Source organism: Oncorhynchus masou, chromosome 10 (assembly GCF_036934945.1).
Source record: "Oncorhynchus masou masou isolate Uvic2021 chromosome 10, UVic_Omas_1.1, whole genome shotgun sequence".
Classification (NCBI taxonomy): Eukaryota; Metazoa; Chordata; class Actinopteri; order Salmoniformes; family Salmonidae; genus Oncorhynchus; species Oncorhynchus masou.
This window is the reverse complement of record NC_088221.1, coordinates 38,782,894-38,799,951: the sequence shown is the minus strand read 5'-3', so window position 1 is coordinate 38,799,951 and position 17,058 is coordinate 38,782,894. Positions and strand designations below refer to the sequence as shown.

At 42.6% G+C, this 17,058-nt stretch overlaps 2 protein-coding genes across 4 annotated transcripts in view; one reads left to right on the top strand and one right to left on the bottom strand.

Moving 5' to 3' along the window:
- Positions 1 to 931, top strand: part of LOC135547596 (telomere-associated protein RIF1-like) — a 29,516-nt gene extending 28,585 nt beyond the window's left edge. For all 3 annotated transcript variants that reach the window (XM_064976742.1, XM_064976741.1, XM_064976740.1), the window contains exon 34: positions 162 to 931. In XM_064976742.1, the coding sequence (XP_064832814.1) occupies positions 162 to 436 (275 nt within the window). In that variant the 3' untranslated portion in view covers positions 437 to 931. The remainder of the gene's footprint in view (positions 1 to 161) is intronic.
- Positions 932 to 2,823: 1,892 nt separating this feature from the next.
- LOC135547595 (nebulin-like) overlaps positions 2,824 to 17,058 on the bottom strand; it is a 94,792-nt gene continuing 80,557 nt past the window's right edge. Inside the window, exons 120-136 of the mRNA XM_064976739.1 lie at positions 16,827 to 16,931; positions 14,520 to 14,630; positions 13,752 to 13,865; positions 13,278 to 13,382; positions 12,929 to 13,033; positions 9,811 to 9,913; positions 9,284 to 9,407; positions 8,481 to 8,590; positions 7,850 to 7,923; positions 7,096 to 7,188; positions 6,507 to 6,599; positions 5,922 to 6,029; positions 5,486 to 5,672; positions 5,275 to 5,367; positions 4,934 to 5,074; positions 4,076 to 4,179; positions 2,824 to 3,812 (exon numbers count right to left, since the gene is read on the bottom strand). Coding sequence (XP_064832811.1) covers positions 3,639 to 3,812; positions 4,076 to 4,179; positions 4,934 to 5,074; positions 5,275 to 5,367; positions 5,486 to 5,672; positions 5,922 to 6,029; positions 6,507 to 6,599; positions 7,096 to 7,188; positions 7,850 to 7,923; positions 8,481 to 8,590; positions 9,284 to 9,407; positions 9,811 to 9,913; positions 12,929 to 13,033; positions 13,278 to 13,382; positions 13,752 to 13,865; positions 14,520 to 14,630; positions 16,827 to 16,931 — 1,944 coding nt within the window. The 3' untranslated portion in view covers positions 2,824 to 3,638. The remainder of the gene's footprint in view (positions 3,813 to 4,075; positions 4,180 to 4,933; positions 5,075 to 5,274; positions 5,368 to 5,485; positions 5,673 to 5,921; positions 6,030 to 6,506; positions 6,600 to 7,095; positions 7,189 to 7,849; positions 7,924 to 8,480; positions 8,591 to 9,283; positions 9,408 to 9,810; positions 9,914 to 12,928; positions 13,034 to 13,277; positions 13,383 to 13,751; positions 13,866 to 14,519; positions 14,631 to 16,826; positions 16,932 to 17,058) is intronic.

Sequence of the window (17,058 nt, the reverse complement as noted above, 5' to 3'; positions counted from 1 at the left end):
GCCAATTTGTGCACTAAGAGAATAAGCTTGGAGGAAAAAATATTTGAAAGTTGCTGTGAAATTGATCACAAATACATTTTTTTTGCTGTATTTCTAATTCAGCTCACTAAACAGAACTCCATGCATGATAATCATCTATGATATTATGTTCCCTTCTGTAGTCACAGAGTTGTTGGATGAGCCAGTGTCCAAGGAGCACGAGAAACATCCAGAGGAGAGACCAGACCAGAGCAGGCCTGACCACCAGAAGACTGCTGAGGGTGGTCTGCTGTTGGAGGTGGAGTCTCTGGCGGCTCATCTGACTGGGGAGGGATTGAGCCACTGCTCCTCTGACCAGCTGGTTCTGATCCATGATCAGCTGGGAGGCATGATGAGGACGGTGGTGCTGCAGTTGCAGAGCAGACTACTGGCTCAGAACAAGGACAGCGGACCCTGATCCGAACACTAGACAGTCCCAGGGTTTGGATTACATATTTTGGGAATGCCCCACGTGAAGTCTCTTGAAGATGTCTATTGACAACTGTGGGGGGGGCGGCACATTGGTGTTTGATTTCTTAGAGGTCTTGATTTGTTTGTGGGGGCCCGGGCCCCCCAGCCCCCATCAAGGTTTTCCCTCTCACACTCCGACTCTTTAAGATCTAAGAGTTAACCAAGTACTACACCACAAGTCCACCAGGATCTGTTTGGATTGTGTTTTTAAACTCTTTTTCCTTGTCCTCTCTGATGGCTGAGGGAGACAATTTTATAAATGCTAGTTCAGGCTAAAAAGTAGTGGTGGCGATGAGTTGTCGTGACGAGTGAAAGCGAAGCATGGTCTCTGATTGGCGATACCAAGGCTTTGCCAGGAAGTGATATTTTAACCATACATTGTGGTCCGGAGGATGGCACTTTTTACATTGTGTACCTATTAAATAAAGGTTTGAAAGATGGAGGCTGTATCAGTGTTGTTCTTTGGATGTATGGGAAGTTTAATGTGAGCGTAAGGCAATGTATTTCTGTTCTGTATTCATGATTCATGCCAGTACTGTGGCTGTCAGGGCTAGTCAGGCCACAACATTACCTGCCTCCAGGGTAGGATTTGTCTATAAAACAGCTCCCCAAAAAACTGACTTGTCTTCACTTGATTTCATCTTGTCCAGTTATTATGGATATACAGTGGGGCAAAAAAGTATTTAGTCAGCCACCAATTGTGCAAGTTCTCCCACTTAAGATGAGAGGCCTGTAAATTAGCATAGGTACACTTACACCATGACAGACAAAATGAGAATCACATTGTAGGATTTTTTTTAATGAATTTATTTGCAAATTATGGTGGAAAATAAGTATTTGGTCAATAACAAGTTTCTCAATACTTTGTTATATACCCTTTGTTGGCAATGACAGAGGTCAAACGTTTTCTTTAAGTCTTCAAGGTTTTCACACACTTGCTGGTATTTTGGCCAATTCCTCCATGCAGTTCTCCTCTAGAGCAGTGATGTTTTGGGACTGTTGTGGGCAACACGGACTTTCAACTCCCTCCAAAGATTTTCTATGGGGTTGAGATCTGGAGACTGGCTAGGCCACTCCAGGACCTTGAAATGCTTCTTACGAAGCCACTCCTTTGTTGCCTGGGTGTTGTGCTTGGGATCATTGTCATGCTGAAAGACCCGGCCATGTTTCATTTTCAATGCCCTTGCTGATGAGTGAAAACCTCCTTCCAATCTCACAATACATGGCCCCAGTCATTATTTCCTTTACACGGATCCGTCATCCTGGTCCCTTTGCAGAAAAACAGCCCCAAAGCATGATGTTTCCACCCCCATGCTTCACAGTAGGTATGGTGTTTTTTGGATGCACTCAGCATTCTTTGTCCTCTGAACACGAGTTGAGTTTTTACCAAAAAGTTATTTTGGTTTCATCTGACCATATGACATTCTCCCAATCTTAATCTGGATCATCCAAATGCTCTCTAGCAAACTTCAAACGGGCCTGGACATGTACTGGCTTAAGCAGGGGGACACGTCTGGCACTGCAGGATTTGAGTCCCTGGCGGCTTAGTGTGTTACTGATAGTAGGCTTTGTTACTTTGGTCCAAGCTCTCTGCAGGTCATTCACTAGGTCCCCCTGTGTGGTTCTGGAATTTTTGCTCACCGTTCTTGTGATCATTTTGACCCCATGGGGTGAGATCTTGCGTGGAGCCCCAGATCGAGGGAGATTATCAGTGGTCTTGTATGTCTTCCATTTCCTAATAATTGCTCCCACAGTTGATTTCTTCAAACCAAGCTGCTTACCTATTGCAGATTCAGTCTTCCCAGCCTGGTACAGGTCTACAATTTTGTTTCTGGTGTCCTTTGACAGCTCTTTGGTCTTGGCCATAGTGGAGTGTGACTGTTTGAGGTTGTGGACAGGTGTCTTTTATACTGATAACAAGTTCAAATAGGTGCCATTAATACAGGTTGTGAGTGGAGGACAGAGGAGCCTCTTAAAGACGAAGTTACAGGTCTGTGAGAGCCAGAAATCTTGTTTGTAGGTGACCAAATACTTATTTTCCACCATAGTTTGCAAATTAATTCATTTAAAAATCCTACAATGTGATTTTCTGGATTTTTTTTTTTCTCATTTTGTCTGTCATAGTTGAAGTGTACCTATGATGAAAATTACAGGCCTCATCTTTTTAAGTGGGAGAACTTGCACAATTGGTGGCTGACTAAATACTTTTTTGCCCCACTGTACCTTTACGCATGCTGCTAAAGCAGTGTCTGGCTTGAACTATTGTTGTAGGAAATACATGTAAGTTGAAGTGGAGAGGCCACAAGGTAGAGAAATAAGAACACAACGCCCCAGTAGTGCAGCAGGTTGGTGTTTTATTATCTACTGATCAACGGTATTTGACTTCTTTACCCCCAGACCTAGGTAATCAGAGGGAACGAAACACATGCAATGAGTGACCAGCCTTCGGCTACTTCAGGAGGGAAGAGGCTTCTCAAACTGGGTGGTGAAACTCAAAGCTGCTGATAGAAATAAGAAGAGGGAATCGTGTCCGCTCTATTCATTCTGATAGCCAATCATATCTGTACGTTTCGTAATGTTACATCCTCAGGAACAGAGCCCTGGTTTTTAGGTTCGATGGATGATACCTCAAGGTTACACATCTGTCTTTTCTTCATCAACCCCTTGTGGTTTTAGGTGATTAAACAACTTTACTCTCTCCATACGGTACACTTTCCTATCATCCATATACTTCACTTTTTCATCACAGGAAAGTTTGAATCGCATGTAAACTCATCTGTTTTTGTGTGAAAGTTAACTTTCAGTAAAGCTTTTCAAAAATATTTAACTGACATTGATTAAATAAGGTTCTGTCTGCAATTTACAAAATAATGGGTTTTTCGTCATATTGTTTCAAGACAAGGTCTTGGAAAAGGATGAATGTTCTTCTACAGTAGTCAATATAGGTATTTTATACATTTCAGATTCTCATGTCACATCCACAGGGCCTTGGGAAACGGGTATCAACACTATAGACTACTAATACTACAGCTACAAAAATCTAATCTGAGCGATAATCTACACATATAACAGGTTTACGAAACGACAGATTCAACCGTAGATGGCGGCCAATCGGGTAGCGAGGTGGATGTGTCGGTGGGACTTGTCTTTTAGATTGCTTCAACGTAATTGGCCGGCAGCATGCCAGTCTTGCCTGAGCGCTGCACAGTGCCGTACATCCAGCCCTCGTCGATGGACTGCACGTTTACGATAACATCACCATCCTTGAAGGAGACCTCGTCCATGTCGGCAGAGGAGTAGTCGTACATGGCACGCACAGTTTTCTGAACGGGACAAAAAATATGTTTTAGTAATGACGGCTGATATAGCTTACATTTTTGGAACATGGTAGTGAGTAGTGCACAGCAACCCAACCAAAAGGAAATTTGCCCAACACATGCTTCCCTGTTTCTCTAGCATCTCCCTTCTCAATGTGGAGGCAATACAATCTAATTCTGTTTCACAGTCAGTCACGTCAACAGTGTCTGGTTTCCACGGTAATGATCTATGTCCTGTGAGCCTGGTACAGTCAAAGTACAGTACTCACCCCGGTGGTGGAAGGGTGGGAGGGGACAGAGGACACAGTGGTCTGCTGTGTGGCTACAGAGGAAGACCTCTGCTGCAGCTCCACAGTCTTGGTGTGTGTGTAACCTGCAGGAGCAGATAGGAAAGATATGTCAGCTGTCACAGTTAGAATGAGGGCTTAGGTATAGATACTTCTACTATAGCGGGCTGGGAACAGGGCACTGACTGTACCAAGTATTGACAAGGCTTGAATACAAAGGTCTGCCATCCACACAGTGTACAAAACATTAGGAACACCTGCTCGTTCCATGACATAGACTGACAAGGTGAGAGCTATGATCCCTTATTGAGGTCACATGTTAAATGCACTTCAATCAATGTAGATGAAGGGGAGGAGACAGGTTAAAGAAGGATTTTTAAGACTTGAGACAATTGAGACATGGATTGTGTGTGTGTGCCTTTCAGAGCGTGAATGGGCAAGACAAAATATTTGAGTGCCTTTGTACAGGGTATGGTAGTAGGTGCCAGGCGCACCGGTTTGTGTCAAAAACTGCAACACTGCTGGGTTTTTCACGCTCAACAATTCCCTGTATGTATTAAGAATGGTCCACCACCCAAAGGTATCTAGCGAACTTGACACAACTGCGGGAAGCATCGGAGTCAACATGGGCCAGCATCCCTGTGGAACGCTTTCGACTCCTTGTAGAGTCCATCCTCTGAGGCTGTTATGAAGGCAAAAGATGGTGCAACTCAATATTAGGGAGGTGTTCCTAATGTTTTGTACACTCAGTGTCTATGGAATTGGTCTAAAGTGGTTTGGTGGTGTGATATCTGAACTGGGTTGTGATTGTGTGATGTGGGCCCACTACAGTTGACCTACCCATGGAGGAGGTAGCAAAGCCATTGCTGTACAGGGACACATGGTGGGCTGGGTCCTCAGACACCTCAGACTTCTCATCACCAACACCACTCATAGCGCTGGTGGAGCGGGAGTGCTCCTTGCTGCGACGCTGGGCTTGGACTGTCACACAGAGGGCAAAGGTCAGGGTTCAACAAAACCTAAAAATATTGGTTGCACTTTATATTGAATGAATAGGCCATTATAAATGCTTATACATTATTAAAATCATAACACTTATAAATGCTTATAGATGTTTATATGACAAATCAAAGAGTTTCCTGTGGATTATGCTGTTCAGGTGTGAGGCTTCTCTCTCTTACCTGACATCATGTGCAGACTCCTGGACTGGATGTTGTCCTCAGCAGGGTCGTAGTCAAACACAGAGCCGGGGTTGGTGCGCCATACACGCAGATCTGAGGGTGAACAGACAGGTTTTACAGAATGGCTGGTACAACATAGATCAAATGGATGTAGAATAGTTGGTTGGTGTTTGTGGGTCTTGGCACAGCGTGTGTGTGCTGGCGTGCGTACCGGTGACTGTCTCCTGTTCGTGCTCCACCACGCGTCTCTTCTCCATCTCCACCACGCGTCTCTGGATGCCACGGTAGTTGATGTCGCTGAACTCCTGGGTGTTCTTCTTCACACGGTCCATCACGGGGTCAGAGGTGGTGGGAGTGAAGCTGCCCTTACTCTTCTCAAAGTCCTGGTGGTATTTCACCTGGTGGACAGAGAGCCGTGGGATGCTTTTATATCAGTCGTGAATGAGTAATCAACTTGGTATGGCATTTGTTATTACATTTTAATAAAGGACTCAGTGGTAAGACAATAGTTCAACTTCAGTGGTATGGTTTTACATGGGTAGGATTTATGAACGTGAGCAATTTTGTCTGGCATGTGTTATTACAAGAAAAATACTCTTTACAACCCATCAAGAGATATTATAACATCTACAAAAACATTGACTCACTCCAGATATGTTGCGCTGGGTCTCCTTGACGCGTCTCATCTCAGGTGTGTCCAGCACAAAGGCAGCCTTGCCCTGCACCTGCTTACGGAAGCTGTCAGAGTACAGCACCTGTGGGACAGCAGAGGAACAACGTCAGCACCAGAGTTAACCCCCTTTATCTGCTGAACCTGTGTGTGACAGAATATGGCACAACAACAACAACAGATAGGGTCACTCTGAGAAGGGCTTATTATTGGGACCTCAGACGATATTAGCAGGGAGATTCAAACCTTCAGAGTGGGGGTGGATTAAGAGGGCGTGTCCCAATTCATAATGGAGTTAGGAGGGGTGTGTTCCAATCCTTAATTGGGGTGTTGGGAGTGGGAGGAAGCCAGGGGAAAAGGAGGAGTTGACTAGTTTCAATAACAAGGCAGAGGGTTAGCCATGATATACAAATAGATAAGAGCAGAGGATGACTACTGTAGATCTGATTAATGAGGTTAACTAGAGCCAGAAGAAGAACAGGAGGGAGTTAGATGAGAGGGTTAACGTGGGTTCTAAAGGGTTCTAAAGGGGCACACAGGTCCTGGAGGACGGCTGGTGTACCGAGCTAATCTGTTCTTGGTTCCGTTTCGCTCTCTCCATCTCTGGAGTGAACACCTGGGGCGTTCCTTTGGCAGAACTGTCCTTATACAACACCTACAGGGCAGAAGCACAGCCCCAGGGGACAGTCAGACACACTGCAACAACACAATCCAACACACACCAACACACATTAAAACATCCCAGCCTCCACAGCATGGCAAGGATGTTAATTGCCACACTAAAACAAGAGATAAATAGCACACCTCTTAAAGGAAGAACGCTGCTGGGGAGATACACATTTTAAAAAAGGTTAAGCAAAAACACTCAAAATGTGAGGAAGTAATTTTGAAGAGGGTGTTTTAGCTGAGGTTAGAATGAAGGGAGAGTCAAAGATGATTTACTGAGGGCGGAAGGTGGAAGGATAGATTGAAAGGAACGAGGAAGGATGGAGAGGGATGATGTGTTGTATTAGAATCAGGGTTGATTGTTGATGACAAGGGCTGAACCGATAGAGAAGACATTTTAAGGCGGTAAGGGAGGATCACGCACAAATCTGGACTAAACAGTGAAAAACACAGAAACACGTGTTGGTATTGGTTTCCTCTAGTACCGAGCTGATGTTCTTCTGCATCTCACGAACCCTCTTCACCTCCGGTAGGTCTGAGATGGCTGTGCACCGACACAACGAGTCCTTGTACTTTATCTACCCATCAGATCAGCATTATGGTCCCATGCAGAAGAGAGATGATGTCACAATGGACAAACACACACAGAGAGAGCAACCGTGAACCAGAGACAGCAGAGAACAGATTACAGGAAGCACTGTAGCTACAAATGACATTGAACTGTTAATAGCACAAGGGACAAGAGCGTATGCAGAAGAATAAAGCTAGATTGAACACATGGGACACAGCAGCAACTTCAGCAAAATAATTTTGGATCGTACACCTCTTCTGAAATAATATAGACTATTTAGATATATGCATGTACTCACAGGGAGGGGTTCCTCCATCAACATATTGTTTAAACATATTGTGGCTTCATGTTACCAGAGAACTTGACATGTTTTAATATTCTATTTTTAAATCATTGTCTACTTATAGTACGCTTCATTTTTACGTTAGGACATTTTCTTTGAACAGATATAGGTTTTGGGCTGGGGTAAGACTAAAAAGGGTTGGACAGGGGAATTAAAGTGGGCTTGGAGTTGTACATGGGCTTGCGTAACAGGAGCAGGACAGACAGGAGTATATAAATGAATCAATAAATGAATGAATCAATTGATTGATTAATATATACTCCTGATCATCAAGCCCCTGTAGAACTATATGGATGGTAAAGAATCACAGTATAAAAACCTGTACCATGCTAATGTGTTGCTGGTTGCGTTTAACTCTGTCCATCTCTGGGGGGTCTGATATAGCTGCTCCTCTTTGTACTGAATCTTTAAACAGTGACACAGAGACAACCAGTCAAAAACACGGTTTATTGCCCACTTAAATAAAAACTAAGGAGATGGTAAACGGATGAGGGCTGCCATAAAATGCATGCAAAGGTTTGGGTTATAGTTAGACTACCGTTTCAAAAATCTCACAGCACTTCAGTAAAGAAAACTGAAGAAATAGAATTAAAAGACAAAAACACTTTATGATGAATATTAATAGAAACAAAAAAATGGAGAAGAAAAATCACAAGGCAATTTGTTTGTCTGGTAGGAAACCAACAAATAGAAAACAAGAAAACAAACATGGGATGAATCTATTTAGGGCTTTAGTTTGGAGGACAATGGAAATGAAGTTATTTTTGTACCGCTAAGTTATTTTGAAGCGCTAGACTTCATCTTGGCACACAGAAGTCAAAGGACAGGAGAATAACCACTGATGCTTTAGGGGGCATTATTGGAGGTCAGTTAGGGGTCATACGACAGAGAGGGTGAGAGGTTTTTTAAGGTTTGTTGGTTGGGAAATTATGGGGGGCCTCCTTTATGGGAGGGACTAGATAGAAACTCGAGTACCGAGCTGATGTTCTTCTGCATCTCACGAACGATCTTCACACTCGGTAGGTCTGAGATGGCTGTGCCCCGAACAACGAGTCCTTGACCTACTCTAGGGGTTCCATGAGAAACACAGAGACAGAGACAAAGCAAGACAGATAACAGATATAAAGCACACGCACTGTACACTACACGTATACTACAAGTACTCTACACGTATACTACAAGTACACTACACGTATACTACAAGTACACTACACGTATACTACACATATACTACACGTATACTACAAGTACACTACAAGTACACTACACGTATACTACAAGTACACTATACGTATACTACAAGTACGGCACACGCATACAGCAGCAGCAGCAGCAAGGACGATGGCCTCACTGAAGACAGTGAGAATGCAGCCGGCATAAAGCCGGTAGATAACACAGTTGTGACATTTACATTGCATGTCAACAGCAGTTAAGTGCTTTTGCTTTTACAGAATATACTGCAAATTATATAACACTATGAACTGACTAGGGAACCTCTGAGCAAATGAAAGGTAGATATTTGGTTTAGTTTATTACAGATCTTAGGTGTAATGTTAATTCATTATTTTAATGTTCTGATGAGTCTGGTGGCACAATGAACTCTGAGATTAGCACAAACTCTGCAAAATGGGGTTGAAAATGTGGAAAGAAAAATGGTTGCAATTATGTAGAGATTAAAACATTCTATGTTTTTTTTTTGTTAAATTTGAGATCTGGGGGGGGTTCAAAGCGTAGACTGAGTGAAGACAGGCAGGGTCACTCTATAGTGTTTGTCTGATTGCATCTAACTCTGTCCATCTCTGGGGTGTCTGACAGAGCTGTTCCTCCCAAGTCCTCTTTGTTCTGAATCTTTAAACGGCAAGAGGAGGAAAACAGTAGTGAGTCTTTGTTCTATCAGTTGAGAGGTTGGTTGAGTGATTTGTGCATGGAAAAAAGACAGGGAAAAAGACAGCTAGGCCTACAACAGACAAAAACCCCAGAAAGAAGACGTTTCTAGATGACACATGACATTATGAGTCATAAAGCATGAAACCTGTTGGCTCAAAGTGTTACCATATGCCGTATTTCATAACGACATTGCTCAAACCAGAGATCTAAATCTAAAAATGTTATTAACCTAATACAGAAACACAAGTTTGGCTATGATTAATCTCTCATTATCAGCTCAAGAGGATATTAAGGGTAATAAGAAAGGGGAGGAAAAGAAAGAGGTGAAAATGTGCTGTAAGAAAAGGTGAAATATATCTATATTTTAAATACTCATGGAGCAGTAAGTAAGTCCCCAACTGAAAATCTTTCTATTCTCTTTAACACAAAGCATTTCAGGGCTTTCCTTTATTGATGACACTTTGCCTTTTACGTTTTTAAGGTGGTCTGTCTGGTACTGAAGCTACAGGGAAAAGAGCACAAGGGCAGTTAACATGTCTCCCAATAACAAAAACATCAAGAAAAGAAAAGAGAGATTGGTGTCATTAAAACTTGTTTGTCAACCACTCCACACATTTCTTGTTAACAAACTATAGTTTTGGCAAGTCGGTCAGGACATCTACTTTGTGCATGACATAAGTAGTTTTTCCAACAATTGTTTACAGACAGATTATTTCACTTATAATTCACTGTATCACAATTCCAGCGGGTCAGAAGTTCACATTCACTAAATACCTTTCAACAGCTTGGAAAATTCCAGAAAAGGATGTCATGGCTTTAGAAGCTTCTGATAGGCTGATTGACATCATTTGAGTCAATTGGAGATGTACCTGTGGATGTATTGCAAGGCCTACCTTCAAACACAGTGCCTCTTTGCTTGACATCATGGGAAAATCGAAAGAAATCAGCCAAGACTTCAGAAAAAAAAATTGTAGACCTCCACAAGTCTGGTACATCCTTGGGAGCAATTTTCAAATCCCTGAAGGTCCCACATTCGTCTGTACAAACAATAGTATAAACACCATGGGGGTTTATACACAAGTATAAACACCATGGGACCACGCAGCTGTCATACCGCTCAGGAAGGAGGAGCGTTCTGTCTCCTTGAGATGAACGTACTTTGGTGCGAAAAGAGCAAATCAATCCCAGAACAACTGCAAAAGACCTTGTGAAGATGCTGGAGGAAACAGGTACAAGTATCTATATCCACAGCCAAATGAGTCCTAAATCGACATAACCTGAAAGGCCGCTCAGCAAGGAAAAAGCCACTGCTCCAAAACCGCCATAAAACAAGCCAGACTACGGTTTGCAACTGCACATGGGGACAAAGATCGTACTTTTTGGAGAAATGTCCTTTGATCTGATGAAACAAAAATAGAACTGTTTGGCCATAATGACCATCGTTATGTTTGGAGGAAAAAGGGGGAGGCTTGCAAGCCGAAGAACACCATCCCAACCGTGAAGCTTGGGGGTGGCAGCACCATGTTGTGGGGGTGCAGGAGGGACTGGTCCACTTCACAAAATAGATGGCACCATGAGGGAGGAAAATTATGTGGATATATTGAAGCAACATCTCAAGACATCAGTCAGGAAGTTAAAGCTTGGTCGCAAATGGGTCTTCCAAATGGACAATGACCCCAAGCATACTTCCAAAGTTGTAGCAAAATGGCTTAAGGACAACAAAGTCAAGGTATTGGAGTGGTCATCACAAAGCTCTGACCTCAATCCTATGGAAAATTTGTAGGCAGAACTGAAAAAGCGTGTGCGAGTAAGGAGGCCTACAAACCTGACTCAGTTACACCAGCTCTATCAGGTGGAATGGGCCAAAATTCATCCAATTAAAGGAAGCTTGTGGAAGGCTACCTGAAACATTTGACCCAAATTAAACAATTTACAGGCAATGCTACCAAATACTAATTGAGTGTATATAAACTTCTAACCCAGTGGGAATGTGATGAGAAATAAAAGCTGAAATAATCACTCTCAACTATTATTTTGACATTTCAGATTCTTAAAACAAAGTGGTGATCCTAATTGACCTAAAACAGGGAATTTTTACTAGGATTAAATGTCAGGAATTGTGAAAAACTGAGTTTAAATGTATTGGCTAAGGTGTATGTAAACCTCCGACTTCAACTGTATCTAATAAGCCATTCTGTTATTACATATACTGAACAAAAATATAAATGCAACACGCAACAGGAAATCGGTCAATTAAAATGAATTCATTAGGCCCTAATCTAAGGATTTCACATGATTCGGAATACATATATGCATCTGTTGGTCACAGATACCTTTAAAAGAATGGGCCTCACAATAGGCCTCAGGATCTCATCACAGTATCGCTGTGCATTCAAATAGAAATCAATAAAATGCAATTGTGTTGGTTGGAGCTTATGCCTGCCTGGACCATAACCCCACCGCCACCATGGGGCACTCTGTTCTCAATGTTGACATCAGCAAACTGCTTGCCCACACAATTTTGTAACAAAATACACTCTCTCTGATGTATCATGAGGCACTCCCCTTCGCAAAAAGTTCTCTCTGTCAAGTAATCCAGCCCTTATACTGGCATCTTTCAGGACCTGAACGCTGTAGCACCGATTCAAGATGCCATTCTCCAATTCAGCAGATTTGACACTGTAGTCTGTTTCCTGATCGCAAATTCTGCGGACTCTTTGGAATTGGCCATATGGAATATTCTCTTTTAGCCTTTTGGGGTGAAAGCTGTCTGCCCTCAGAATGGTATTCCCATCTGTAGGCTTCCTAAAGATTGATGTGTGCAAACAACCTTTCTCATTTTTACTAATGTCGAGGTCCAAAAAGTGAATGTTATCCTTCCTGTACTCCATAGTTAGTTTGATGGTGTGTAACCACTCCCTCTTCCAATTAGGGCTGATTGGAAAAGCTGTTCAAAAGAGGACCATGTATTCCTTTTTTTTGTACTCCCTGACGAAGGCCATGCAGCCGGAACGCGTCGTTTAAAAAAAAACTTTGTTTCTATTGAACATGCCATACTAATAAAGGCATTTTAATTAATTATATGACAAGTGCCTTGGTCCTCCTTTCTTTTTGACTTTACATGTTGCATTTATATATTTATTCAGTGTAAACTAAATTATGAAATTAGCTACTGTACTTTCCAACGACAATAAAAAGTCTTGAGCCTGGCTTAACTGAATTGGTAACTAGATAATAAACATAATGTCCATATGCTGCTGGTTTCTTTTAGTTCAGACAGCAAAACACAACAGATATCCATAAAGAAACAATGAACATATACATGTATATAAAGTATTGAAGGTGATACTTTGAAGTCAAGACACTGAAGATGCACAGAGAGACACCTTGCTGCCACTGACTGACATGGGGGCATGGTGAACCTGAGACCTGGAATCTAGGCCTTGGTTCCAAAGGGAGGGTTCTAAAACGGAAGGTTCTAAAATGGAACGGAGGGTTTTAAACGGCTTCTACTTACAGTGCTGAAGTTCTTCTGATTCTCACGGACTCTCATCATCTCAGGCGTGTCCAGGATGGGCACATAGTGAGACATGCACTTCTCAGCCTCCTCCCTGTACTTTTTCTGTTGGGACACAGTACACACACACACAGAGAGAGAGAGAGAGAGAGAGAGAGAGAGAGAGAGAGAGAGAGAGAGAGAGAGAGAGAGAGACATAAGAGCTTGGTCATTCAACTCTAATGGCAATGTATTCAAAGCATATTAGTCTATATGAATCAAATTGATGCAAAATGTATCTACATAGTTTATGAAGTGTTTACATAAACAGTTAATAGACATCCATAGTAGTTTGGAGCGTTCCTCTTACCTGGCTGACCATGTTCCTGATATTCTGTGCGTGGAGGATGTCAGGGGTGTCGATAACACTAGTGTAGCTAGCCCTGTCCGCCTCGGCAGTCTGCTTGTACTTTTGCTGAGGAGAGACACAAACTGCAGCTCAGAAACACACTCTTTGTTAAATAACATCTACATGCTTTGATGGAGAGTGGTTGTTCAGTATTCTTGGTACAGTACACAATTACAGTATTGAAGGCAATGAACATAAAGTGGTTATGATTATAGTGTTCATTCATTACATGTAAAATAGCTATACAGCAACTCAGGTATAACGAAGACAGTTGGACAATATGAAATAGCTTCTAGGTTACAAGTAAATGCTACTCTGGTAGTTATCACCTAAAAAAACATGGCTATAATGTTATTATGCTTTTTGAAATTAGTGGGCTTAACGCACATATTACAAAACAAGGGTGTCTTGGCCCAAAAACCCTGACCCACTGACCTGGCTGAGGATGTCTGTAGCATTCCTAGCCCTCATGAAGTCTGGCGTGTCTGTAGCCAATGCCAACATTCCCTTGCCCTTGATCTCTGTCTCCAATTCCTTCTTGTACTCTTTCTGCAAACAGCCACATTACACACAGTCAAGTCAAACACAATACTATTTATAGTGAGTATTCAAAATAACTACGGGATATTATGTCACATTGGTTTAGGGGCTGCAGAACCAGAAACGTCACAGGTTAAAACATCTTCAGCTAAGGGGATGATTAAGGAGACTCCTAGGGAACCGTGAACACAGAGCTTAGCATCACAAACCAACAGGAACAGATAGTGGGATTAAGTTACAAGTGAGGGAGAGTGATGTGAGACAGGAAGGGTCCACTCAGAGCTGAAAGACAGAAGAAGGTTTAGCGTGAATCTCAGTGAAAGTTGTTTCAGACATCATATTATCTGGTTAACCTGGGGAACTACTAGCCTGCAGCCAGATCTGTTTGCGCTGTCTTCCCAACTCCTGTAGTCACTGTCAACATTGGAGTTAGCAAGACAGCACAAACAGATCTGAGACCAGGCTGGGGGAACGACACTATTAGCTCCACAACTGTGTTGGAAACACATTAGTAATGTCATTAGCCAGAGCCAAGAAGAAAACCAATCAGCTGCCTGGTTAGTTAGGTGATGAAGCAGGAAGAGGAGGAGGAGAAGAAGCAGAGGAAGAGGGGGATGAGCGAGGGATTAGAGAAGAAGCCTGTTCCATCTGTAGCAGTCCTACCTGACTCAGGATAGCAGTGGCATTCCTTGCTCTCAAAAGCTCAGGAGTTTCCTCAAAAACAGTTAGCCCTTTACCCTTCACCCCCTCCTCTAGATCCCTCCTGTAATCTCTCTACGGGGCGGAAGGAAGAACAGAGAGGCTGCAGAGAGACAGGCAGGGTAACACAGGCAGGGCACACAGACAGGACACGGTACGGTAAAGGCTCAGGTGGCAGTACCGCTCACTCATCGATTCTCAAAGCCACCAAGTCTCGCCTTCAGATTATGACAGACCAGTTCTGGTTTTGGTTGACATGTATAGACAAATATTGAGTTGCCAAATCGGACATTATTCTTATTATTTACAATAAGTATTATGATCAATAGACTTATTAAATTAGACACTGGAAAGACATTGGTGACTTTGGTAAGCAGCCTGATTAAAAAAAACAATCCCATTTTATTAGACAATAGGACAATAAATACCCACAGAATCTTTGGTACAAGACAGTTTGTTCATGAGGCTCTTTGTCAAAAGCACTCATGCCGACATTTCATTAGGGCATAATGCACAACAAACACAGGAAACAGGGTTAATTTACAAAGCCAAACCAGTCAGAAAAACCAGATGGACAAAGCAGACAAATGCAGACAGTTGTTTTGCACCAAACCTCCTGTAGTGTCCTACTAGATGGAGGGAATGGTTGTTTTGCACCAAACCTCCTGTAGTGTCCTACTAGATGGAGGGAATGGTTGTTTTGCACCAAACCTCCTGTAGTGTCCTACTAGATGGAAGGAATGGTTGTTTTGCACCAAACCTCCTGTAGTGTCCTACTAGATGGAAGGAATGGTTGTTTTGCACCAAACCTCCTGTAGTGTCCTACTAGATGGAGGGAATTTTGGTTGTTTTGGAGGGAATGGTTGTTTTGCACCAAACCTCCTGTAGTGTCCTACTAGATGGAGGGAATGGTTGTTTTGCACCAAACCTCCTGTAGTGTCCTACTAGATGGAGGAATGGTTGCTTTGCACCAAACCTCCTGTAGTATTATCCTACTAGATGGAGGGAACTAAACAAGTCAGGATGTCAACATAGATGACAGCGCAGACATGACAATAAAACAAATTCTACAACGAAAACAGTCATGCAGCATTACTATGATACTATGAACATGGAAAAGGGTGTATTTATTATGTGTAATAGTCATAGAGTGTATTGTCTTCAGGTGGCGAACCATGCAAGCTGACCACATCTAACCTGGGTGTGACAGAACAATTAAGAAAAAGTCACAAGTGGGATTAAAAGAAGGAGGGCTGTGGTGGTTGTGAGGGACTTAGTATGATTACTAGGGGTGGGTGAAGAGGAGGAGGAGAATGAGGAGAATGAGGAGGAGAGTGAAGAACTGGACGAGGAGGAGGAGAAGGAGGAGGGGAATTAGGAACTGGAGGAGGAGGAGAAGAGGAGTTGAAAGAGGTGGTAAATGCCCGTTCGTTACCTCGTTGGCTATTTTGGTGGCATGTCTGACATGTAACATGGCAAGGGTGACCTCCAAGCCTGAGAGGTTCTTTCCCTTTATGGACTCCTCATATTCCTTATGATAGTCTTTCTATTAGCCACAAAGATAAGACAAGTGACAGACACAGCTGAGATACAACATATAACATCCAAGCGCAGTAAGTCCACAGTCACAATGCAAGCTTCACCTCAATTTTCTTACTAAGAACAAATCAGGGGTGTATTACTTTACACATTACCACAGTATACCTCTGGTGTGGGTAGTGTTTTTGTACACACAATATAAGATTTGAAACCTTTTTGTGTTTGTGCATGTATAATAGTGCTCTTTGTGTAAGGAGCCAAGCCTTCTTCAGCCATCAATATGTTCCCTAAATTACATCAACGCAGTATGTTCTGCGTCAGTCTGTCTGTGCACTAGCAGGGAAACATGACTACCAGACAGACATCCAGTACCATACCTTAACCCTGGATCATCAGAGGAACATTTGGATTTCTGAACTTACAGTACATCATGTGTCAGTGCCACAGAAATCTGTTATGGGCGCTAGTGCCAGTGCTTACCTTTCACATCAAATTACACATAGGGAGAGTACAGTTCACAGACATTGTAGTAACACTTATGAAGAACACACAACAGTCTGCAGAATCTCCAAATACCACCCCAGAAATACAGTACAGATACATTGTCAGGCAAAAACAGTTGAGTGTTCCGTGTTCTCTTCTGAGCATCAGCAAAAATCCATACTGCAAAGTAAAATGGTTGTCTGAACCAACAGTTAGATATTGGGTTGAAACGATATGATGTGTATTTACCGCGCTCTGCATGTGCTGGGCTTCCTTAGCCGTCACATAGGTGGGGGTCTCGAAGTCCAGCATGGCCTTTCCTTTAGCCTTCTCATACTTCTCCTTGTACTTCACCTGTCAGACAAAGAGGAGTCAGACAAATATATTCACAATATCATAGTTTCTAAATGTATTTATTGAATAAATATGACTAAATAGGCCATTTAAGGTTACCATTGAGGCCTAAACGATACCAACTGGG